We start from the raw sequence: 23395 nt of genomic DNA, 5'->3' as shown, positions 1-23395 counted from the left end.
AGCTTTTGTGCTCTTTAAAACCCGTTTTTAAAATTGGCGTATGTTATAAGAAGCGAGGCCAGCAAAGAGGATTTGCAGTGGCCCAGGCAAAAGACAGTGGTGACTTGGGCAGAAAGGTTGTGGAAAACAGATCTGCCCAGATTTAGAAGCTACTGAGGAGGGGTAATCAGACATGGTGGAAGAGAAGAGTCAAAGATGGCTTCAGTGATGGGATGGATGGAGGGGCATCTGCTGGAAGAGATGTTTGGGGGCAGCCCTGGGCAGCAGTTGCCCAGGTGGATGCAGAATGAATGCCTCTGCAAGATTTCCACTGGCCATGCACCCACAGAATTGCCTCCCCAACCAGAGAGGTTGGCTAAGATGTCTACAGCAGCCCCCACCTCCAGTGACCTCTCCTAGGGGCAGTTGTCCATCCAGGAACCCAAGTCCAGGTGGCAATGTAGTCCTCAAACGGGCCGGTGAATGCCATCCCATTTCAAGCTGGGGGCTTACAAATCAGAAATGTGGGGTCACATTTGTCAGGGCCGGGCTCCGGTTGAGCCCGCCGCGGGGGCAGAACCCCTGCTTTCTGCCTCACAGCCTAGAAGGCCTGAATGAGCTCTGCCGCGGCTTCATCTCTCCACCCCTGGGTCACCCCGGGTCTGGGGCTCTTCCTGGTGTGAGTGCCCAGGGTGCAGCCAGGGCACTCATCCCAACCGCAAAATTCGCGTGGGGGATGAATCTTTCTCAGCTTTAGGAGTCGTGAAATCAGATGAAAAAAGTGGGGTGGAGGCTTCCTGGAGTCTGGGAAGGGAGAGCTTTGCTGAGCTATGAGAGGGCGTGGGGTGGAAGGAGTGCTGGGATAGAGGGGCAATAATGGTGGGAAAGAGAAAGACTGCAACGGAATGAATGAAGGAAGAACGAACGGATCGTAGTTTATTTTTAGGCCTCTGTTCTCCAGAGTCTCAGTGTTGGAAAATCCACCCTCTTCTCACAGAGTGCAAAAGTCTCCTAGTTAGTTTTCCTTCTCTCATTTGTTACAACTTGCATTTTAAGACGCAGGGGCCCTGCTCCATCGGCTGGTGGGCTTCTCCAGTTCAGAGAATCAGACCGGCCTTGGAGGCCGCTGTGGCCTCTGTATTAGGCGAGTCTGGCTAGGATCGGCGCCCAGCGCTTGAGACCAGAGGCGGTGCTAGAGGACCTGGGGTGGGCGGCACCCCCACCTCAGCCCAGGCCACGCCCAGGCCACGCCCCACCAGTCTCGGCTCCGCCCCTTCTGCGGACAGACTCCGCGGCGCCGCGCGGCCAGCGCCTCCGCCCCCGAGCGCCCGGGCGGGCGGAGTGGCGGGTGAGGGGCGGGATGTTTGATGGGCGGGGGTCCCAATGACGGCATCCGAGCGCGCCGAGTTGGGGTTCAGAGCCTTCCTGGCCCGCAGGGGGACTGCGTTCCTACCCTAGCAGGTGGGTGTGGGTCCGGGACGCGGTGGAGGTCGAGGGCTAGGAGGCGGGAGGCGCGCGCTCGCCCCCACCTTGGCAGACCTGGGCCGGGTGGCCCTGGACGTCGGCACGCCAGGGGATCCCTGACCCAACACGAGGATCCTCCATCCTTGCTAACCAGCCTCCTGGAGTTGGCGGGGGCTCTCCGCTTCCCTAAGTCGGGGGCCTGAGGCCGGCATTCCGGGCCTAGCCAGGAGGAGTGAGGGCCCACGCTGCGAGAGTCGGGTTCGCGTTTGTAATCACTTCTCCAAACTTTCCGTGAGTTCCTGTCTCGAGAGTTCAGCTTCTCTGACTCCCTATCTCCTACCCCGGGCGCCCGACTGCGCCGGTGTTGTCCGGGAGATTGGGGGCGCGGAACAATGCCCGGAGCCCTGGCGCGGAGAAGCCAGCACGGAACGGGGCTGGAAAGGCTCTGGGTGAGGGGTGCATGGAGGCGCCTACAATCTTGCGTGGCAGGCACCACTGTGTGCTCAGGCCCGGGCACCCAGCAAGGCCTGAATGAACGAACGGACCATTACAGGTGCTGAGAGAAGTTAAATCGTGAAAAGAAAAGTGCTGTGACCCTAGAGTTGGGGTTGGATGTGGTGAGGTCTGCGATAAGCGAAGGGAAGAAGGGGACGAGGAAAGTTCCTTGGATAAAGATTATTTATCACTGTTAGGCAGCTACTAAGCGTTGGACCTTATGCTGGGAGCTGCAGCTGGAGCACGAAGGGAACAGGAGGGTCCCTGCTTCCTAGCTCCCAGTTTGGGAGGTAGGGGGAGACCAACGGATAATATGGCTTTTGCAAGGGAAGGGAGTGGTCAGTGGCTGTTGGAAGAACCAGGGGTGTGTGTGCTGGCGTGTGCTTGCCCTTCCCTAGCTCCCTGAGGATGGGACCAGCCTAAGCCTGGCGGGATGGGGAGTCAGGCTACACTGAGTGTGCTGCAGGCAGAGGATGGTGAGGGAAGGTGGGGTACAGGAAGTAAATAGGCAGGGCCCCGATTAAGGTTTTTTTGTTTTTTGTTTTTTGCCATTTCTTGGGCCACTCCCGCGGCATATGGAGGTTCCCAGGCTAGGGGTCTAATCGGAGCTGTAGCCACCGGCCTACTCCAGATCCACAGCGACTCGGGATCCGAGCCGCGTCTGCAACCTACACCACAGCTTACAGCAACGCCGGATCGTTAACCCACTGAGCAAGGCCAGGGATCGAACCCGCAACCTCATGGTTCCTAGTCAGATTCGTTAACCACTGAGCCATGACGGGAACTCCGGCCCCGATAAAGGTTTTGTTTGTTTGTTTTCTGTTAAGGTTTTGAATCTCAGAGGCATTGGGCAGCCAGTTTTGGGGGGAGTTTAAGCAGGAGGGTGACTAGATCACGTTTGTATTTTTGCAAGATGCCCCTGGTCGCAGCATAGGAAGGTGTAGGGGGGCTGAGGCCAGTGAGGAGGCTGGTGAAGATCTCTGTGGCTGGGACCAGGGCTTTGGCGAGAGGATGGAGACAAACAGGTGAACTTGATTTAGGAATTGGATTTGGCAGTATTTGACCGTGGGGGTCTTGCTCTCAAAGGATCTGCTGGCTTTTTTTTTTTTTTTTTTTTTTTTCTTCTTCGATTTTGGCCGCACCCATCAAACATATGGAACATATGGAAGTTCCTAGGCCAGGGATAGAATCCCAGCGGCAGCTGCGACCTATGCTACAGCTGTGGCAATGCCGGATCTTTAACCTTCTGCGCCAGGCCGGGGATTGAACCCACCTGGCCGAAGAGACAAAGCTGGATTCTTAACCCACTTTGCTACGGTGGAAACCCCTCTGCTGACTTTTTTGAAGAAGGTGGGTGTGAGGTGACAAAGGTGGAGACCAGAAAACCCAGGGCGTGTTAGGGAAATAAGGTCCCTGTGTGGTGCTGCTTGTGTGTGTGTGTGTCATCCTTCTAGGAGATGTGGTCAGAGTGGAAGGAAGCAGCTAGAACATGGAAGCCCCTGGATGTCTACTGGAGGGCTTAGGGCCTTATTTTGCCAGCGATGGGAGCCATGATGTTACTGTGTCGGATTTTATGCTGGCCCCTGCAGCATTTGGGCGTCAGGTGGTTGGGGCACGGAGGATGTTTGGAACCTTGATCACTCTCCCTTTTATCCGTCCACAGTCAGGAGCTGCAGGGTCTGGCTCCAGGTCCCCTGCAAGGTGAGACCAGTTGCTGATGACAGGGGCCTCTTCCTCTTTTCCCAGGGCCGGGAGCAGACTTTCCTCAATATGGGGCTGGAGGCCCAGAGGCTGCCAGCGGCCGAGAAGGCCCCAGTGAGGGTGGCCCTTCGAGTCCGCCCGCTGCTTCCCAAGGAGCTGCTGCATGGGCACCAGAGCTGCCTGAGGGTGGAGCCGGGGCATGGCGGAGTCACCCTGGGCCGAGACCGCCACTTTGGCTTCCATGTAGTGCTGGACGAGGATGCCGGGCAGGAGACTGTATACCAGGCCTGTGTGCAGCCCCTCCTGGAGGCTTTCTTTGAGGGCTTCAATGCCACCGTCTTTGCCTACGGTCAGACAGGCTCTGGGAAGACGTACACCATGGGAGAGACCAGTGTCGGTGAGTGACCCTGCTTGAGGCCCCGTGCCTCACTGTCTCCTGAATTTCTGCCCCTGCGCTCTTGCTGCTAGAGACAGCATGTTGGAGGAGGGAGGGTGCGTTTCCTAAACAGATCAGCAGCCCAGGCTGCACCCAGCCATGTCAGTGGGCAGAGTAGGGCAAGAAGGAAGAGTCCTTGGAGGTGAGTGGCCTTCTCTACTCCATGGAGGTGGGTCCATGTTATCTGGTTCTGGGGACCTCTCACGGGGAGAAGGGGTGCTCAGAAAGTTGGCCTGTCTCTGGAGGTTGTCAGGGTGGCTGCCAAAGGTCAGGAATCCGTGTTCTAGCTGGAATGGTGGTTGGAATGGGATGTTCGTGAGACATTGTTAAGAAAATAACACAGAATATAGGTTGGAACATTTCTGTACTTTTTTTTCTTTTTTCTTTTTTTGCTTTTTAGGGCTGCTCCTGAGGCATATGGAGGTTCCCAGGCCAGGGGTCCAATCGGAGCTACAGCTGCTGGCCTACAGCACAGCCACAGCAATGCCAGATCTGAGCCACGTCTGCGACCTACACCACAGCTCACAGCAATGCCAGATCCTGTGGACATGTTTGTTGTGGAAATTTAGGAAAATACAGAAAAGCACACACACAAGATAAAACTGACTTGATATTTGCCTTTCAGAAATCACTCACCCTATTAGCATTTCTGTTTCACTTTTGATGAAAATTATATCTTAAACAATGGTATTGTACTTGTTCTTTTGTATTCTTTTTTCTTTTCTTTTTAGGGCTGCACCTGTGACATATGGAGGTTTCCAGTCTAGGGGTTCAATCTGAGCTGTAGCTGCCAGCTTACACCACAGTCACAGCAACACCAGATCCCAGCCACGTCTGTGACCTATGCCATAGATCATGGCAACGCTGGATTCTTAACCCACTGAGTGAGGCCAGGGATTTAACCTGCGTCCTCATGGATGCTAGTGAGATTAGTTTCCGCTGAGCCACAATTCGAACTCCTGTATTCTGTTTTATTTTCTTAACAATGTATGACGAACATTTCTCTACTTTTTTCATTTTTCTTTTTTTTTTTTTGTTTTTTAGGGCTACACCCGAGGCATATGGAGGTTACCAGCTAGGGATCCAAGCCGGCCTACGCCACAGCAGTGCCAGATCCGAGCTGCGTCTGCGACCTACACCACAGCTCATGGCAACGCTGGGTCCTTAACCCACTGAGTAAGGGCAGGGATCGAACCCAATCCTCATCTATCCTAGTCGGGTTCATTCACCACTGAGCCACGATGGGAACTCCATTTCTCTACATCGTTAAGTAATCTTCGATCAAAAATTTTAGCGGCTGCCTGGCATGCCATTGTGAATATAATTTATGTAACCAGATCCCCTACTGGATGTTAGGATAGATGCTTAGGATGTTTGCGTTTTTATTAAGTTATGTGGAAGAGTGTGCTCTGAACATCGTCTTTACTACTTCCTTGGGATAAATTCAGGAGGTCCTTTAGATAACTGAGCACAGACTATGGTAATGAGTCCCCAGGAGGAGCCAGGCAAATGGTATCTGACCATCTGGCCGGGGTATAGTGAACGGGATACTAACATCATGAAAGGGGTTGGTTGAACCTGGAGAAGCTGCTTCCAGTTCTGGAGTTCTGCCTGCCCAGTCCACTCTGGCCTCTGCTGCTGCCTGGAGGTGGAGCCACATCCAGCAGAAGGCATGGTGGTAGGAGGCCCTGTGGTATCCCCCCCAGCCTCCCTTCATGAGGATGAACAGGGCATCATCCCGCGGGCCATGGCTGAGGCCTTCAAGCTGATTGATGAGAACGACCTGCTTGACTGTCTGGTGCACGTGTCCTACCTGGAAGTGTACAAGGAGGAGTTCCGGGACCTGCTGGAGGTGGGCACTGCCAGCCGTGACATCCAGCTTCGGGAGGATGATCGCGGGAATGTTGGTGAGGAACTCCTGGGTCCTCCACTGGCTCGGAGTAGGGTATCTGGCTTGGGGAGGCTTTACCTGCTTAGGGTGGCTTACCTGTCTGGTGTGGGGGGGATACCTCCTCACTGGGAAAGCCAAGTTCTGGATGGTTTTACTTTCATTTCCCCTGTCCCCACTAAGCTCAGCATACATTTGTGGACCCAGAATGAGAAGCATTGAGGTGGGCCTGGGAGAAACTGGATCCCCTCAACCCCCAGCCAGGATGAGCAGGACCCCCTAAGCATGGGGAAGAGGCCCCTGAGTCAAGAAAGGCCGTCAGAATTTCTGTTGTGGCTCAGCGGAAATGAACCTGACTAGCATCCATGAGGACACAGGTTCAATCCCTGGCCTCACTCAGTGGGTTGAAGATCTGGTATTTCCGTGAGCTGTGGCTGTGGCATAGGCATAGGCATGGCAACCGCAGCTCTGATTCGACCTTTAGCCTGGGAACCTCCATATGCCTCTGGTGCAGCCCTATAAAGACAAAAGAAAAAAAAAAAAGGAAAAGGCCTGTGGAGAATCAGGCCTGCTCTGCCTGCTCTGGTGGCTGGTCAGTCTCAGGCTGTCCTTGCCCTGGGCTCACAGCCTTCTGTGTCCACAGTTGTGTGTGGGGTGAAAGAGGTGGACGTGGAGGGCCTGGACGAGGTGCTGAGCCTCCTGGAGATGGGCAACGCAGCGAGGCACACGGGGGCCACACACCTCAACCGCCTCTCCAGCCGCTCACACACTGTCTTCACCGTGACTCTGGAGCAGAGGGGCCGGGCGCCGAGCCGCCTGCCTCGACCCCCCGCGGGCCAGCTGCTCATCTCCAAGTTCCACTTCGTGGACCTGGCAGGCTCGGAGAGGGTACTCAAGACAGGCAGCACGGGTGAGCGGCTCAAGGAGAGCATCCAGATCAACAGCAGCCTCTTGGCGCTGGGCAACGTCATCAGCGCCCTGGGCGACCCCCAGCGCCGCAGCAGCCACATCCCCTACCGGGACTCCAAGATCACCCGGTGAGCTGCCCAGTGGCCGCTGGCCCACAGAGAAGGGGCCTCGAGAGCCACACTAGTCTGTCCTGTTCTCTGGCTTCTGGGGTTGGGGGAGGCGATTAGGAGATAGCCCCGCCTTTGGTTTGCGGGGTGTATCGCTTATGCGGTTCGATCCACACAGAGGATCAGACGCTGTTTGGCGTCTGGTGCGCTAGCCCTGCCACTTTGGGGTCCCTGACACATCTCTCCTGGTGTCTTCAGGATCCTCAAAGACTCCCTGGGCGGGAACGCCAAGACAGTGATGATCGCCTGTGTCAGCCCGTCCTCCTCCGACTTTGACGAGACCCTCAACACCCTCAACTACGCCAGCCGTGCCCAGAACATCTGTAACCGCGCCACCATCAACTGGCAGCTCGAGGCCGAGCGGGCTCCCGAGGAGGCGGCGGCGGCAGTCCTGGCGCGAGGGCCTCCGAAGCACCGCTCGGAGACGCGCATCATCCACCGGGGCCGGCGCGCCCCGGGCCCTGCGGCCGCCTCCGCTGCGGCCACCGCCCGCCTGGGCGCCGAGTGTGCGCGCTACCGAGCCCGCACCGACGCCGCCTACAGCCTCCTGCGTGAGCTGCAGGCCGAGCCTGGCCTGCCTGGTGCTGCCGCCCGCAAGGTGCGCGACTGGCTGTGCGCCGTCGAGGGCGAGCGCAGCGCCCTGAGCTCCGCCTCTGGGCCGGACAGCGGCATCGAGAGCGCCTCCGCCGAGGAGCAGGCCACGCAGGGGCCTGGCGGGCAAAAGGTGGCCAAGGGCCGGGTGTCTCCCGGGGCTGGGGGAGGGGAGGAAGAAGGTTATTATATGGAGTTCCCGTCGTGGCGCAGTGGTTAACGAATCTGACTAGGAACCATGAGGTTGCGGGTTCGGTCCCTGCCCTTGCTCTGTGGGTTAACGATCTGGCGTTGCCGTGAGCTGTGGTGTAGGTTGCAGATGCGGCTCGGATCCCGAGTTGCTGTGGCTCTGGCGTAGGCTGGTGGCTACAGCTCCGATTCGACCCCTAGCCTGGGAATCTCCATATGCCGCGGGAGCGGCCCAAGAAATAACAACAACAACAACCAAAAAAAAAAAAAAAAAAAAAAAAAAAGAAGGTTATTATACAGCCAACTGTGTGTCCCTGCCCCTTGCTCCTTAGCAGAGCACGTTCGGGATTCGGAGGCACTTCTGCTGATGATCGAGATGACTTTTCCATTTCTTAGAGTCTCAATCTGTAAAACAGGGCTAACCCCGGTCATGTAAAGATTGAAGATGCAGCAAGTGCCGGTGAAGGCTAAGCTGTTCCTACTAATAGTGGTGATGTTACTTTTAAGGGAAATATAATTAATAATGATGAGACATGACCCTCCGTGGCTTGCAGAGGGGACCGCAGGCCAGGTGGGGCCCCCACTGCAGATAGGGCTTGGAGCAGAGTAGCAAGCAGGGTTAGGGGAACCTCTGGCAGGGAAGGGGCTCAGGTGTCTCAGGGCTAGGCAGGCTTGTCCTGACAGCCAGCTCCTGCCCCTGAAGCTTCTCTCCCCGCCCCATAGGAAGATGAGGGGGGGCTGCAGCTGCTGGCCCTGCAGAGCCAGGTGGCCCAGCTGGAGGAAGAGAACCGGGACTTTCTGGCTGCGCTGGAGGACGCCATGGAGCAGTACAAACTGCAGGTGGGGCTGCCCCCTTCCACGTGTGGGGGGCATTTCTGTCAGGAGGTGAAACACCATGTTGGGATGAGAGGAAGTTAGCGGAGGCAGGGTTCTGGCAGGATGGGTAAATACGGGGAGGTGCACAACATGAGCAAAAGTGCGGAGGTGAGGAACACATTGGTACAAGGGGGTGTGCAGAAAGGAATGAGGTTGGATGGGAAGTGGGAATGGGGGGAGGCAGCCCTGCATTTTGTCCCAAGGTAACTGGGTCAGCATTACTCCTGGCGCCCTCTGGTGGCCGTGAGGAGCATGGCTGTGGAGGACGTGATTCGGATATGTGGCGGGGTGGACGGGTTTGAACCCAAACTAAGGCAATTTGTGTGCGAGAGGGACACCAAGAAGTGGTCAGAAGCATTTGACCCCCCACTTTAGCCCAGAGAGGGCAGGATGGCCTCAGACATGCTCTTCAGTTCCCTGTACTTCTGCCTGTCAGCATCCCTGCACCCCGCCTCTCCCACATCTGGGTCCTCTGTCAGCACCTGGACCATGTCTTCCAGAGCGACCGTCTTCGTGAGCAGCAGGAGGAGATGGCAGAGCTGCGGCTGCGGCTGGAGCTAGTGCGGCCTGGCTGGGGGGCCCCAGGGCTCTTGCAGGGCTTGCCCCCTGGGTCCTTTGTGCCTCGTCCTCACACAGCTCCCCTGGGGGGTGCCAACACCCATGTGCTGGGCATGGTGCCCCCTGGCTGCCTTCCTGGAGACGGAGCTGGTCCTGAGAACTGGGGAGAGGTGAGGAGGTGGTGAGGCTGGGCATTTGTTAGGCCTGTTGACCTAGGCAGGCTCCGGCAAAGGAAAGGTAATGCTGGTAATGTGCCCTTGCCCCATGCTTTCGTGGGACTAGCTACGAGATGCCCCTTTTCTGGGGTCCCTAGAGGAATGAAGCAAAATTGGGTAGGGCCTCTCAGAAGGATCTGGTGCCCTTGAGCATCCCCCAGAGTAGATGTTTGGGATGAGGAGGTTACAGAGGAGCTTCTTGTCTGGAACAGAAAGCTTGCATACCTCCAGAGATGGGGAGCTCATCACCTCTGAGGCTACCCCACCTCTCTGTCTGTGGTTGCCTTTCTTCACAAGTTCACTTTTCCATGAGCTCTAATCTTCTTGAGCCCGGTTTCCTGCTCTAGTTCTGTCTCTTGGGGCCTTTTGGACCAAGCCTGCTCCTTTGCATCTGCCTGAAAGCTCTGGGTCATCTCAGCTCTAAAGGCCTAGAGGACTGAGGAGAGGGAGGATGTGGCTTTGGCAGAAGCCTGTTATGCACCCCCCACTCTGGCGGGCATTGTTGGTGAGCTAAGACATGGGTGTGGAGGACCTGTATACAAGATAGAAATGGGCAGGCTGCCACCAGAGGAGGAGTGCCAGCTTTGCTTTGGGAGCTGGAGCAGGGAGGGAGGTGGGGGTGGGGTGGGGGGGGAAGAAGAGGAAGGAGCAAGGGAAGAGGGACAAAGCTCCTACTCCACCTGGAGACACGGAAGGCTTCCCAGAGATGTCATTTGAACTACATTTTTTTTTTTTTTAGCTTTTAGGGCCACACCCACAGCATATGGAAGTTCCCTGGCTAGGAGTCAAATTGGATCTCCAGCTGCCGGCCTACACTACAGCCACAGCAACACCAGATCTGAGCCATGTCTGCACCACAGCTCATGGCAACACCACAGCCTTAACCCACTGGCCAGGAATCAAACCCGCAACCTCATGGTTCCTAGTCAGATTCGTTTCTGCTGTGCCACAACAGGAACTCCTGAGCTAGATCTTGAGGGTGAGGTAGGGCTTGAAGAGGTGGAGTTGTGTGAGGGGGCAGGCAAGATAGAGCATCGTTAGGGGCAAAGACTTGGTGATGAGAGATGGCTGATGGAGAATACCCTGCAAGCTTCCTGTCCTGAAACTCTGGCATCCCCTTGCAGATGACAGATGCCAGGGAGTCTGGCACCAGGTTTCTGGAGGTGGGAGACAGGCTGGGAAGTGGCTCTTCAGCTGCATCATCAGAGGAAGAGGAGGAGGAGGAAGAGGGGGGAGGGGCGGGGGAAGAGTTGGAGCCCCTCCGGCGGACCCTGCACCTGCGCAGGTGAGTGGGACCCTTTGCCAAGCTAACAAGGACCAACTCAAGGTCAAGGTACAGGAGGAGGGGGAATCGCACGGTGGTCTCAGCGTGCCCTCAGCGATGTCACCCTGGCTGGTCCTTGGGGGAGAGCAGGCAGGGGTGGTGGGCTCTGAATGCAGAGTTCTCACTGGGCTGGGTGTGCTGACAAATGGGCCCAAGCCTCCCAGTTCTTAGCCTCTGAGGTGGCCCTCGGTGCCCCCAGCTGCCCTGCGCCCTCTGAGCTCAGCTGATGGCCTCAGAATTCTGCCACACTGGCACCCCAGGGTCACAGTGACCCTGGAGGGCTGGAAGATCCAATGGCATCTCTTCCCCTCCTGGGCCACCTCCAGGAGGTGGCTGTGCCGGGGGCAGGGACTGGGGAGGGTACAGACTCCCATTTCTGCCCTCCAGAAACGGGATCGGTAAGCGGAGCCAGAGGATGGGGGCCTGCTCAGGGAATCCACTTGGCAGGAAGGACCCAGAGCTTCGCCTGGGGGAGCTGGGCACAGCCATCCTGGGGCCCAGAGGTGAGCTGTGGGTACAGAAGGGGACCCACCCCTTTCTCCCCTTCACAGTCCTGGACCTGCCACCCCGGACGGCCCGCCCACCGTCCCTGGCTGCCCCTGGCCAGGGCAGGCCCCTCCTCTCCCCTCCCCTCGCCTGCCTCCCCCATAGTCAGTTGGGGCAGCAGCCTTGACGGTTGGCCTGTTACAGTGGTTGGTGGGAGCAAGACCCCAGCTTGGCCCCCCCAGGCTCCGGCTGCCACCGCCTCTGAGTGGCGGCTGGCCCAAGCACAGCAGAAGATCCGCGAGCTGGCCATCAACATCCGCATGAAGGAGGAGCTCATCGGCGAGCTGGTCCGCACAGGTGAGGGGCTTCCCCCCACCAACCCCCGGGCCTCCTACCCAGAGCTGGTTGACAGCAGGGTCCAGAAGGTGTAGGTTTGATACCCAGCTCAGCTCCTTCCAGCTGTGTGACCTTGAACAGGTGGGATAACCCCTCTGTGCTTCAGTTTTCTCATCTCAACGGTGAAGATAACAATTGCCTCTATAAGGTTGCTGAAATGAGTTAATTCAGGTAAAGTTCTTACAGCAGCTTTCAAGAAGCCTTACTTTTTTTTGGTTGTCTTTTTAGGGCCACACCCATGGCAAATAGAGGTTCCCAGGCTAGAGGTTGAATCAGAGCTATTTATAACTGCCGGTCTACACTGGCAGCCACAGCAACACCAGATCTGAGCTGCATCCACGACCTACACCGCAGCCCACGACAATGCTGGCTCCTCAACCCACTGAGCAAGGACGGGGATCGAACCCGTGTCCTCATGGATACCAGTCGGGTTTGTTAACCACTGAGCCATGACAGGAACTCCAGGAAGCCTTACTTTTTACTACTATTATTTATCAATTGCTTGCTGTGTGTCAAGCACTGTGCTGGGCATAGAATCTTCTGGTCTTGGGAGAGCAGTGTCTCCAAATCATGCTATGTCTGCTACTGGTGATATGCATGATTGAGCAGGGATCGATTTTAGGTGGTAACCAGTGGTGACCAGTTGAGCTTTTTTTTTGGCCACACCCAAGGTATGTGGAAGTTCCCGGGCCAGGGATCCAACTTGTGCCAAAGCAGCAACCTGAGCCACAGCAATGACAATGCCGGATCCTTAACCCACTGTGCCACAGGGGGAATCCACAGATGAGCTTTTTTATTTTAATAGTTATGAATGTATTTATTACAAAATGCATTGGGAACAATTTCAAAGGGGCATATGAGAGGATAGACAAATGTAGCGCTTCCCTACACAGCCATCAGCAGATGTGGCATTTCCAAGCTTCATCCACGTTTGTTTCATCTCTCCCCTTTTTCTCTTTTTCTTTCTGTTTTGGTTTTTCGTGGTTTTTTTTTTTTTTTTTTGGTCTTTTCAGGGCCACACCCAAGGCATATGAAAGTTCCCAGACTAGGGGTCACATTGAAATTGCAGCTGCCAGCCTATAGCACAGCCACAGCAATGTGGGATCCGAGCTGCATCTGCCACCTGCACCACAGCTCACGGCAACGCCGGATCCTTAACCCACTGAGCGGGGTCAGGAATCAAACCCGCGTCCTCATGGATACTACTCGGGTTTGTTACTGCTATGCCACGACAGGAACGCTCAACTCTCCCTTTTTTCATTGCTGAAATATTTTGGAACAAATCCAAGGCGTCATGTCCTTTTATCCCGAAGCCTTTCAGTATGCCTCTTTCTGGACATTTTAACCAGAATGCCATCAATACATCTAACAAAACCAGTGTCCTCTCAGTGCCCAGAGCAGAAGCAGTTCTTCAGTAGCGTCTGTGTACAGCTTTGGACTTGTCCACACATTATACTTCCTTTTGTTAGGTCTCTGAAGTCTATGTTGTCTCACCTCTTCACAGTCATTCTCCAGAATGTTCCAAACCCCAAATGTTCTGGATTTGTTTCTTAGCCTCTTCGTGTTGTCGTCTTGCTTGCTCCTCTGTCCTCCAGATTTCCTGCAAATAAATGGTAGTTCTAGAGGCTTAGCTGTATGCAGACTCAAGTTATGCCTTTATTTTAGCCATGCGTTAGGTGAAACAAGATCTAGGTAATTCATAATTTCCTTGGGCACTGCTATGGATAAAGCTCTTTTAAAAAATGAGGAGTTCCCGTTGTGGCTCAGTGGGAATGAATCTGACTAGCATCCATGAGGATGCAGGTTCAATCCCTTGCCTTGCTCAGTGAGTTGGGGATATGGCATTGCTGTGGCTGTGGCTGTGGCTGGTAGCTACAGCTCCAATTTGGCCCCTAGCCTAGGAGCTTCCATATGCTGTGGTCATGGCCCTAAAAACCAAAAAAAAAAAAAAAAAAAAAAAAGTCAATTTTGGGAGTCCCCTGGTGGGCTAGTGGTTAGGATTTGGTGCTTCCACCACTATGGCCCAGGATTCAATCCCTGGCCTGGGAACTGAGATCCCATATCAAACCAGTGTCATGCAGCCACCAAAAAAAAAAAAGGTATGGCAAAATTCACATAGGTGTCCAGGGGCAACACAGTTCTGGAAAACCTCTCGGGAACAAACTATGATTCTCTACAGAGAGAGGGGCTGCCTGGGCCGACACAGCCCCCCTTTTTTCCAGGGAAGGCGGCCCAGGCCTTGAACCGCCAACACAGCCAACGCATCCGAGAGCTGGAGCAGGAGGCCGAGCGGGTGCGGGCCGAGTTGAGCGAAGGCCAGAGGCAGCTGCGGGAGCTTGAGAGCAAGGAGCCCCAGGACGCTGGCTCACGTTCCCAGCTCCAGGAATTCCGCAAGAGGGTTGCTGCCGCTCAAAGCCAGGTGCAGGTCAGTGTCAGGCCCCGGGGGTTGGGGTGGCAGCCTCTGAGGCTGTGGTCCTGGGGTCATGACGTGTGAACTCCAGAGCCCAAGGTCACAGAAGAACCTGTGGGTGCTCAGGGACTTGTGCCCCAGTCCTGGCTGGTGATGCAAACAGCCTCCTGGCCTCCTGGGATGAGGCTGGTGTTAGACAGAAGCTGGGGGTCAACTCGGCTTTAAACACAGCAGAGGCAGGGAGGCGGGGCCTGCCTGAAGACCACCAGGAGACCATCAAAAGAAGCTGACCCTCCCGCATGCAGCCCTCTGCACCCTCCCTCCATCTACCCTTCCTTTCTCCTTTCACCTCTCTGTCCCACCATCCCTCTGTCCATCCACTCATCAGTCCATGTGTCCATCCAATCCATTTATGCATCTAATCCACTTATGCATCTCTTCATTTGTCTTTATATTCCCCTTTATCGATCTGTGCATTATCTGTCCGTCTGGTTTTTTACCTTTATGTGATCCTATCCATCCATCTGTCTACCCACCCTTCCATCTCTTTGCAACCAAGTGTCCATCCATCATTCTTCCCTTCTTTGCTCAGTTCACGTGTCCAAGAGACAGTACAGTAGCGGGATCAAGAGCACAGGTTTTGGAACCTGACTGCTTGGGTTTGAATCCCAGCTCTGCCCTTTACTAGCTGTGTGTCCTTGGTCAAGTGTCTTAACCTCTCTGCGCCTCAGTTTCCTAATCTGTTTAGTAGGAATAATTATTATTATTATTATTATTATTTTTTTTTTTTTTTGTCTTTTTGTTATTGTTGTTGTTGCTATTTCTTGGGCCGCTCCCGTGGCATATGGAGGTTCCCAGGCTAGGGGTCGAATCGGAGCTGTAGCCACCGGCCTACGCCAGAGCCACAGCAACGCGGGATCCGAGCCGCGTCTGCAACCTACACCACAGCTCACGGCAACGCCGGATCGTTAACCCACTGAGCAAGGGGCAGGGACCGAACCCGCAACCTCATGGTTTCTAGTCGGATTCGTTAACCACTGCGCCACGACGGGAACTCCAGTAGGAATAATTATAATCATACCTTTTCATAGAATTGTTAGGACTTTTTAATATATTGAGAACACTTGGTACCTAGTAAATGTCATAGTATTTTGACATTTTTGTCATTTTGATACTTTTATTAGTCCATCATTTATCCACCCGTTTTCCCTTCTGTCCTGCATGCCCTTGTTGAGACCCAGACACCATGCCAGGCTCTCTGCAGCCGCTATGCATGGCCCAGTGGAGCCTGTGTTGTCCCAGGTGCTGAAGGAGAAGAAGCAGGTGACAGAGCGGCTGGTGTCGCTGTCGGCCCAGAGTGAGAAGCGGCTGCAGGAGCTTGAGAGGAATGTGCAACTTATGCGGCAGCAGCAGGGGCAGCTGCAGAGGCGGCTTCGAGAGGAGACGGAGCAGAAGCGGCGCCTGGAGACAGAGATGAACAAGCGGCAGCACCGAGTCAAGGTCGGGTGCTTGGTGACGGGGCATCCTGTCCAGGCTGGGAGGCTGCACTGGGCACAGAGCTAGAGGACTCCGTGCAGGTCCCAGCACTCCCAGCCACATGACCTCATCAAGCAGATCACTCAGCCTCCCTGAGTTTGTTTCTTCACCTGAAAATGAGGAGAGTTATGGGAAGCTCAAGGCCAGGGTCAGAATGCAGTGAGATGACCTGTGTAAGGGGACTGGCAACGTGTTAAGTGTTCACGTCTGTTTGCTGGTCCCCAGCAAGACCTAGGGGGTGGCAAAGCTGGGTGATGCTATGCAGGGCCGGGCACTCCTGCGGGCTGTGGGGAGTCACAGGCTCTGGGAGGACCCTGGCACCACTCATGGCCCTGCTCACTGAGCTAACCCTGTGCCTCCCCAGGAGCTGGAGCTAAAGCACGAGCAGCAGCAAAAGATCCTGAAGATCAAGACAGAAGAGATCGCGGCGTTTCAGAGGAAGCGGCGCAGTGGCAGCAATGGCTCTGTGGTCAGCCTGGAGCAGCAACAGGTGGGGCCTGGGCTGGGCCTGTGACCCCAGGGGCACCCACAGCCTGGCCAGTTGCTAGGGTTCCCCAGGGGTCAGCCAGTGGGCACAGCTTTCTTCCCGTCTGAGTTCTCTCCCCGCCTCCCCCACTGTCCCTTAGAAGATCGAGGAGCAGAAGAAGTGGCTGGACCAGGAGATGGAGAAGGTGCTTCAGCAGCGGCGGGCACTGGAGGAGCTGGGGGAGGAGCTCCGCAAGCGGGAAGCCATCCTGGCCAAGAAGGAGGCCCTGATGCAGGAGAAGACAGGGCTGGAGAGCAAGCGGCTGCGGTCCAGCCAGGTGAGGCCCTGCCAGGTGGGGTCCAGCCAGGTGAGGTCTTTTCAGGTGAAGTCTCTCCAGGTGATAACCCTGCCAGGTGAGGTGTAGACAGTTGAGGTTCTTCTAGGTGATACCCCTGCCAGGTAAGTTCTAACCAGGTCAAGCGCTGTTCTACTGGGCTATATCCTATGGATCCCTCAACAATTCTAGGGCTTTGGGGTGTCTGTGATGCATGTCTTTTTTTTTTTTTTTTTTTTTGGTAAGCTTTTTAGGGCCACACCTGAGGCATATGGAGGTTCCCAGGCTAGGGGTCAAATCAGAGCTACAGCTCCTGGCCTATGCCACAGCAACATGGGATCTGAGCTGCACCTGTGACCTACACCACAGCTCACAGCAATGCCGGATTCTTAACCCACTGAGCGAGGCCAGGGATTGAACCCGAGTTCTCCTGGATACTAGTTGGGTTTGTTACAACTGAGCCACCACAGGAACTCCTGTGATGCAGGTTCTGGGTAGAAAAACCTCTCCAAGTATCTACCCCACAATTCATTTTACCTCATTTACCACCCATTCTGGGACCATGCAAGCAAAACCAGAAACCACAGGTATGGAGGTGGTTCGGCCAAAGAGAAAGAACTTTCACTGGCATTGGAGGCAGTCGGACCTGGCCCCACCCAGCTCCATGTGGCTTCCCTGGTCCCTTTTCAGTAGGAAGCTTCTGATTCAGTTTCCCTATCTGTCTAATGGAATCACAGCTGCCATGAGGGTTAGAGAGGGTGGTGCATCATATACGAAGCCCAGAGCCTGTTCTGGGAGTGGGTCCTCCGGCTAGACTCCCGCAGGGTTCTAGACCCACTCCTGCGGTCATGGAGTCCAAGAGGGTTTCGGTGATGCTGGATTATCCGCAGTTTCCCTCAGCCATTAGAGCCCTCACTTCCTCCCATGTCAGCTTCTCAGAAGGGCCTCTGGGGTTTGGTCTCTAATTCCTCTCAATTCCCATCACAAATCTCAGTGACAGGCCATCACCACCATGCTCTGCCTTTGCCCATGTCATCCGTTCCCTCCTGGTCAGGACTATCCTTTCCTCTGCTCATCTGTCTCCTCCTTCAAGGCCATCTCTGGGGGCCCCTCCTCAGAGGCATGGGTTTCAGCAGCCCTCACTACCCAGTGCAGGACCAAGAGTCAGGCTTACCCTTGAGCAGCCCTCTTGGGGTGCCAGATTCTTGCAGGAAGGCGCCACCTCCTCCCTAGCATCCAGCAGTGATGGCAGGGCTGGGATGTCCCTGTTAGCCCCCAGGAGGGTGGGACCCACTCATTCCCTAATTGCTGGCGGTACCACCCCCAGGCCCTCAGCGAGGACATTGTGCGAGTGTCCAGCCGGCTGGAGCACCTGGAGAAGGAGCTCACGGAGAAGAGCGAGCAGCTGCGGCAGGGCAGCGCCCAGAGCCAGCAGCAGATCCGCAGGGAGATTGACGCTCTGCGCCAGGAGAAGGACTCACTGCTCAAGCAGCGGCTGGAGATCGATGGCAAGCTGAGGCAGGGCAACGTGTTGTCCCCTGAGGTGCGGGCTGGCCCCGGGCCCTGGCTTCCTCGAGGCTTTGGGATGCACAGTCCTCCCAGCTACTGGCCCACAAAGAGCCTGATGGACACCCCCCCCGACCCCCGCCCCGCTCCAGCCCCCCCGCCCCACTCCAGCCTCTCGGTCCTGCCCAGTGGACTCTGGGCTTGTTCTGCATCCTCTGTCCCATGGCCTGCGGGCTCACACTCTCAGCTCCCTGGGGAGGATGTCAGTGCAGCGCTGAGTCCCGACAGCAGAGACAGCCTGCCCTAAGAGAAACCGTGGCAGACTGTGCCTCGCGGTCCCGCCATGCCTTTCCTTTAGGACAGGGTCTTGGAGCCCGAGTGCTGATCACCCCAGAGGTCACATGCTTCAAAGAGCCTCTTAGAAGAGCCCCCCCAGCCCACCCCAGTCAGGACTGCGATAGAAACACACCCGTTCCTGCAGTAGTAGAACAGGCCGCCATGCTGACTGTGGTTAAGGGGACCTGTTAAGGGCTGGGTGGTGGCTATGTGTGACATCCTGAGCCTTCTGTTGTCAGTGAGTGGGCATCCTGTGGTGCAGGGAGTCCACCCCTACCCCCCCCACACACACATCCCCATGTTCCCGCAGGAGGAGCGGACACTGTTCCAGCTGGATGAGGCCATTGAGGCCCTGGATGCGGCCATCGAGTACAAGAACGAAGCCATCACGTGCCGTCAGCGGGTGCTGCGGGCCTCAGCCTCCTTGCTGTCCCAGTGCGAGATGAACCTCATGGCCAAGCTTAGCTACCTCTCGTCCTCGGAGACTAGAGCCCTGCTCTGCAAGTACTTTGACAAGGTAGGTCACCGGCTCACGAACCTATGCCTCCTCCTTCTGGAATGTGGGGCCAGGGGCAGTATTGATGGCAGCTCGAGAACCCCCTGTTCCCTTCCAGACAGAGAGACAGAATCAGGACAAACTCTAGTCTCCAGGGCTGTCTCAAATGCCTCAAGTCTGCCTTACTCGGTGAAACCAAGACCAAGTCTCCTCCACCTCCCCTTCCAGTCCTATTGGCACCTTCAGGGTGGCCCAGATCAGTGGTCCTAAACAAGGGAGGATTTTATCCCCTGCCCCAGGGAACATTTGGCCACATCTAGGCATACTTTGGGTTGTCACAACCGTGGGGGTAGAGGCCAAGGATGCAGTGAAGTATCTCATGACACACAGGGCAGGCCTCTACAACCAAGAATTACGAGACCCCAAATGTCAGATGTTCCAGAGTTGAGAAATCCTGGCCTCCATAAAATCTTGAGATCTACGCTTGAGATCTGCTTAGAATTTGCCTTAAAATCTGCCTAGAAGCTTCTTAATGTGTGACTAGAAGTTTTAGGCAGGGAGGACAAATAAGATTTGGAAATTGCTGCTTAGAGCATTGCCACCTTGAGGTGACCGAAGCCAAGTCTTGGCTCAGCAGGAGCATTGTCGGCCATTGGTGGCAAGTTGGCCAGATCTCTGGTTGAGGAGTCCCTCAGTGCAGGGAGCTGGTGCTGGGGGCTAAGCCTGGCTGGGTCTTGGGACAGGTGGTGACGCTCCGAGAGGAGCAGCACCAGCAGCAGATTGCCTTCTCGGAGTTGGAGATGCAGTTGGAGGAGCAGCAGAGGCTGGTCTACTGGCTGGAGGTAGCCCTGGAGCGGCAGCGCCTGGAGATGGACCGCCAGCTGACCCTGCAGCAGAAGGAGCATGAGCAGAACATGCAGCTCCTGCTCCAGCAGAGTCGAGGTGAGGCGTGGGCCTGCCCGAGGCTGAGGTGGCTGTGGCCTGCGTGCAGCCCCTCATCCTTTTTCTGCGTCTCCCCTCCAGACCACCTTGGTGAAGGGTTTGCGGACAGCAAGAGGCAGTATGAGACCAGGATCCAAGCTCTGGAGAAGGAGCTGGGCCGCCACGTGTGGCTAAACCAGGAACTGAAGCAGCAGCTCAGCAGTTTGGACACTGGAGGCCAGGGCAGGGGTAATTGTCCTGTGCGCATGCTTTGCCCTGCCTTGCTCTAAGGTCGGGTTTTTTTTCTTGGTTCTGGGAGGAGCTGAGACCACTCTAACCTCAGCTCACACACTGCTCATTACGCCAGGGCATTGGGAGGTTAGGGCTTTAGGAAGGTGCTGCTGCATCTGTTTCTGACAGGGATGTCATTGTCCCCAGTGACAGGTGGGGAGAAGAGGACCCTGTGCCTGGACAACAGACAAGCCCCTGCAAATGAAGACGGGCCCCACGCAGCACCTGAGCCGCTCTGGCAGTCCCCCCTCGTCGAGGGCGCCCCCAGGGCCCGGGAGGAGATAAGGGACTTGGTCCATGCCCCATTGCCGTTGACATGGAAACGCTCGAGCCTGTGCAGTGAGGAGCAGGGCTCCCCTGAGGAGCTGCGGCAGCGGGAGGCCACTGAGCCCCTGGTGGGGCGGGTGCTAGCTGTGGGTGAGGTGGGTCCACCCTGGAACCTCGGGTCCTTGCCCAAGCCCCGGCGGGAACTACGAAGGGCCAGCCCAGGGATGATTGACGTCAGGAAGAACCCCCTGTAGGGAGAGCCGCTCGGGAGGGAGACCTGGAGCCTGCTGAAAGGGGTGTTGCCTACACGCGCTTCTGTAGAGTCCTTACTTCAAACTCCAAATCAGGTCCTGGTCTTTCCAATTGAAGTCAACAAATGTGGGCCATAGCCCAGAATGGGACTCAAATCGCTTTTTTAAAAATTCCTACCAATCACTCGCTTTAAGCTGCAGTACCAGATTGCTACCTTTTGGCTTGAGTTTCAGAGGGATGATTCTGGTCTCGAGCCAACATGTGTGTACTGTTAATTCTGGAGTTCAGCCAAGGCTTGTCAGTGGCAACAGGACTGGTTTAAACGGTCTCATGTATATGGCAGTGGGGGGAAATGGGAAGCTTAGCAGTTTTAAAAGTTTTGTAAAATCATTTTATAAATAAATGAGAATAATCTCTGGATGGAGAAAGGGGTTTTTGCTTAGAGTCTGATTTACAGGATCACAGTAGGACTCAGATTTGGGAACATGACAGGCTTGAAAGCTTTTCGGAGACTATGAGATAGTTCTGAATCAGCCCTCACCATTAGTCAGGCTCCTGGCCAAGACTTGACAGTGAGCTGGTCCATGGGGCGCTCCAGGCAAAAACACAACTCAGGTGAGTCTCCCTGTGAATGGTGGGAACTGAGGGTCTGACTGCCGGGATTGACCTTGAGATGTGGCTGCACCACAGACCAGAGCAAGTCTATGGTCATAGTTAACCTCAGGCTGGAACGTCATACAGAAATGCAGCAGATGCTCAGTAGCTGGAGATAAATGTATTGTTCCCCAGGGAAGGCAAAACATTTGTTCTGCCCCTGTGACGGTGTTCCGTTTGTGTAAGCTGCTTCCAAGTCTGCCTCCAGCCTGGGGTCCCTCTCCTATTTCACAGGTGAAGCAGAGCAGTCTGACTTGCAAATGATCACGGCTGGGGCTGGAATGGGATCCTGGTCTTACAGATCCTTGTCTGGTTCTTGACTCCTAGGTGGCCTCTGAACTACACCTAGTGTAGCTCACTAGTGGCCACCAGCAATAGCACCTCCCTACCGTGGGGCAAGCATGGTGGGTCAGGGCTGGGCTTGAGGCTGGATGGATTCCATGAGTGGGAGAGCTGATCACGGTTTCAGGAGGCTCGGGGCCGGCCCCCCTTTACGACCTCGTGGACCTGGCTGACCTCACCGTCATGTTTTCCATTTCCTCGGTTCCATTAAGCCCTGGTTATTCCAGTTTCTGTGCAGCAAGCTGAGGGTTACATATGCTGAAGGGACCAGCAGGGCCCTGGCTCAGATGAACCAAATTTCTGGATATATGGCTAAGAATTCTTTTCTGGTACGTGTCTAGAATTCCTTCTATGTCCAGAGGAAACTGCTTACAGAGCACGTGTCCTGTCAGGGAGTGCAGTGGCTCTGGACAAGCTCTGTAGTGTTTGTGGTTACATCCCGAAACCAGTCCCACGCTAATTAGCTAATCAGCTTTTTCCGTGTATATGTTCTGCTGATGGGACGTCTCCTGGAGAGTGCTCGGCTGAAGGGAGAGTCTTCTGCCGCAGAGGGAAATACTTCTACATCCTCTTCTAGAAAAAGGCAAAAAGAATTAGCTAGCATGCAGGAAGTCACTGAGACTGGAACAAAAGAAAATGGGCTAGGACTGCAGAGGCTTCCAGTGAAAAGGACTTATGAAAACCGGCATTGCTTGTAGGTTCTGTCACCTGCAGAAACCTTCCCTCTGCTTTTTTCTACCAGGCTTTCCACCCTCAATGTCAGCACTGAGCCCTGCAGTAGCAAGTAGCTGTGAAAATGCACTTCGATACTTTGCGTTCTTTTTGTCTCAAATCTGTGGGGGTTTTGCTCTTTGGTGATTTAGACCAAGGTCTGGACAGAAGAGAACCAATTTCTTTTGTGTATACATACCCCCCTCCCACTGCTGCCCTCCCCCTTCAGTCCCAGCAGCAGAAGGAAACCTAACAGTTAACAGGCTCAGTCCTGCTCTTTCCAGGGGGGTCAAGGGGACTCCTAGACTCTGAAGGCTGATGACAGTAGCCAGTCCTTTCTCAGAGCACACGTACAGGGACACGGGCATCACCCCCTCAGGGAAATGGCTGGCTCCCCACACACCACCCGCCATGCGTGCTGCTCTCCCCTCAGGCCGCAGTGACCACAGATGAGCAGTAAGTGACTGTGTGCCCGCCTTGGTCACCATCTTCAAGAAACTGAAGTCATCTGATAGGATTTTGAGAGGTTCACGTTCAAATGCATGAAAGTTTTTTTTTTTGTTTTTTTGTTTTGCTTTTTAGGGCCGAACCCGAGGCACATGGAGGTTTTCAGGCTACAAGTCGAATCAGAGCTACAGCTGCCGGCCTACGCCACAGCCACAGCAACGTGGGGTCCGAGCCAAGTCTGTGACCTACACCACAGTTCACAGCAATGCTGTATCCTTAACCCACTGAGCGAGGCCAGGGATCGAACCGAGGTCCTCCTGGATTCTAGTTGGGTTTGTTTCCCCTGCACCACGATGGGAACTCCCATGAAGTCCTAATGCGGATTTCTCTGGGAAGGACACACCACACTGCAGGAATGAACCCATCCATCCCACACTGGGTGGGTCCCACAGCTCCTCCAAGACGCAACTACTGCAAGCCCCAAGCCACCGGGGGTCACCACAAGGATGGAGGTTTGATCCTGGTAACATCTCAAGCTTCAACAAATTACCTCTGGCGTCTTTCCCCCGAGAGGAGGGCATCTTCGTCTGGAATAGCAGCGGAGAGTGGGTCAGCGCCTGCAGACTGCTGGCAGAGAGGCAGCTCCTCACGGCATAGCTGGGAGGCGGGGTGGCACCTGAAGCGACAGCGCAGTCAGCGCAGCCCGCAGCCCAGACGAGCCTTCCCGAAAGGCGCATCCTCGTGGAACTGCT

General features: G+C 55.4%; 2 protein-coding genes across 4 annotated transcripts in view; one reads left to right on the top strand and one right to left on the bottom strand.

Annotated features, from left to right (window-relative positions):
* On the top strand, positions 1267–20913 carry KIF7 (kinesin family member 7). Of its 3 annotated transcripts, none has more exons than XM_021098960.1 (19): positions 1267–1440; positions 3685–4036; positions 5782–5982; positions 6607–7000; positions 7238–7763; positions 8543–8659; positions 9196–9423; positions 10593–10753; positions 11180–11295; positions 11483–11635; positions 13897–14099; positions 15387–15584; positions 15985–16110; positions 16247–16423; positions 17748–17963; positions 18573–18779; positions 19502–19700; positions 19782–19928; positions 20118–20913. In XM_021098960.1, exons 2-19 carry the CDS (start codon positions 3709–3711, stop codon positions 20489–20491), a joined length of 4071 nt encoding a protein of 1356 aa, XP_020954619.1. In that variant the 5' UTR covers positions 1267–1440; positions 3685–3708; the 3' UTR covers positions 20492–20913. The 3 variants fall into 3 exon arrangements, with proteins under 3 accessions (XP_020954619.1, XP_020954621.1, XP_020954620.1); XM_021098962.1 differs by having other exon boundaries at positions 1320–1440; positions 3887–4036; XM_021098961.1 differs by lacking the exon at positions 1267–1440 and adding an exon at positions 3062–3288.
* TICRR (TOPBP1 interacting checkpoint and replication regulator) overlaps positions 21245–23395 on the bottom strand; it is a 57303-nt gene continuing 55152 nt past the window's right edge. The window contains exons 21-22 of the mRNA XM_021098959.1: positions 23194–23319; positions 21245–22058 (exon numbers count right to left, since the gene is read on the bottom strand). Of these exons, the coding sequence (XP_020954618.1) occupies positions 21946–22058; positions 23194–23319 (239 nt within the window). The 3' untranslated portion in view covers positions 21245–21945. The remainder of the gene's footprint in view (positions 22059–23193; positions 23320–23395) is intronic.

Source organism: Sus scrofa, chromosome 7, assembly GCF_000003025.6.
Source record: "Sus scrofa isolate TJ Tabasco breed Duroc chromosome 7, Sscrofa11.1, whole genome shotgun sequence".
Lineage (NCBI taxonomy): Eukaryota > Metazoa > Chordata > Mammalia > Artiodactyla > Suidae > Sus > Sus scrofa.
Note: the sequence above shows the minus strand (reverse complement) of the source record. Positions and strands in the feature narration are given on the sequence as shown.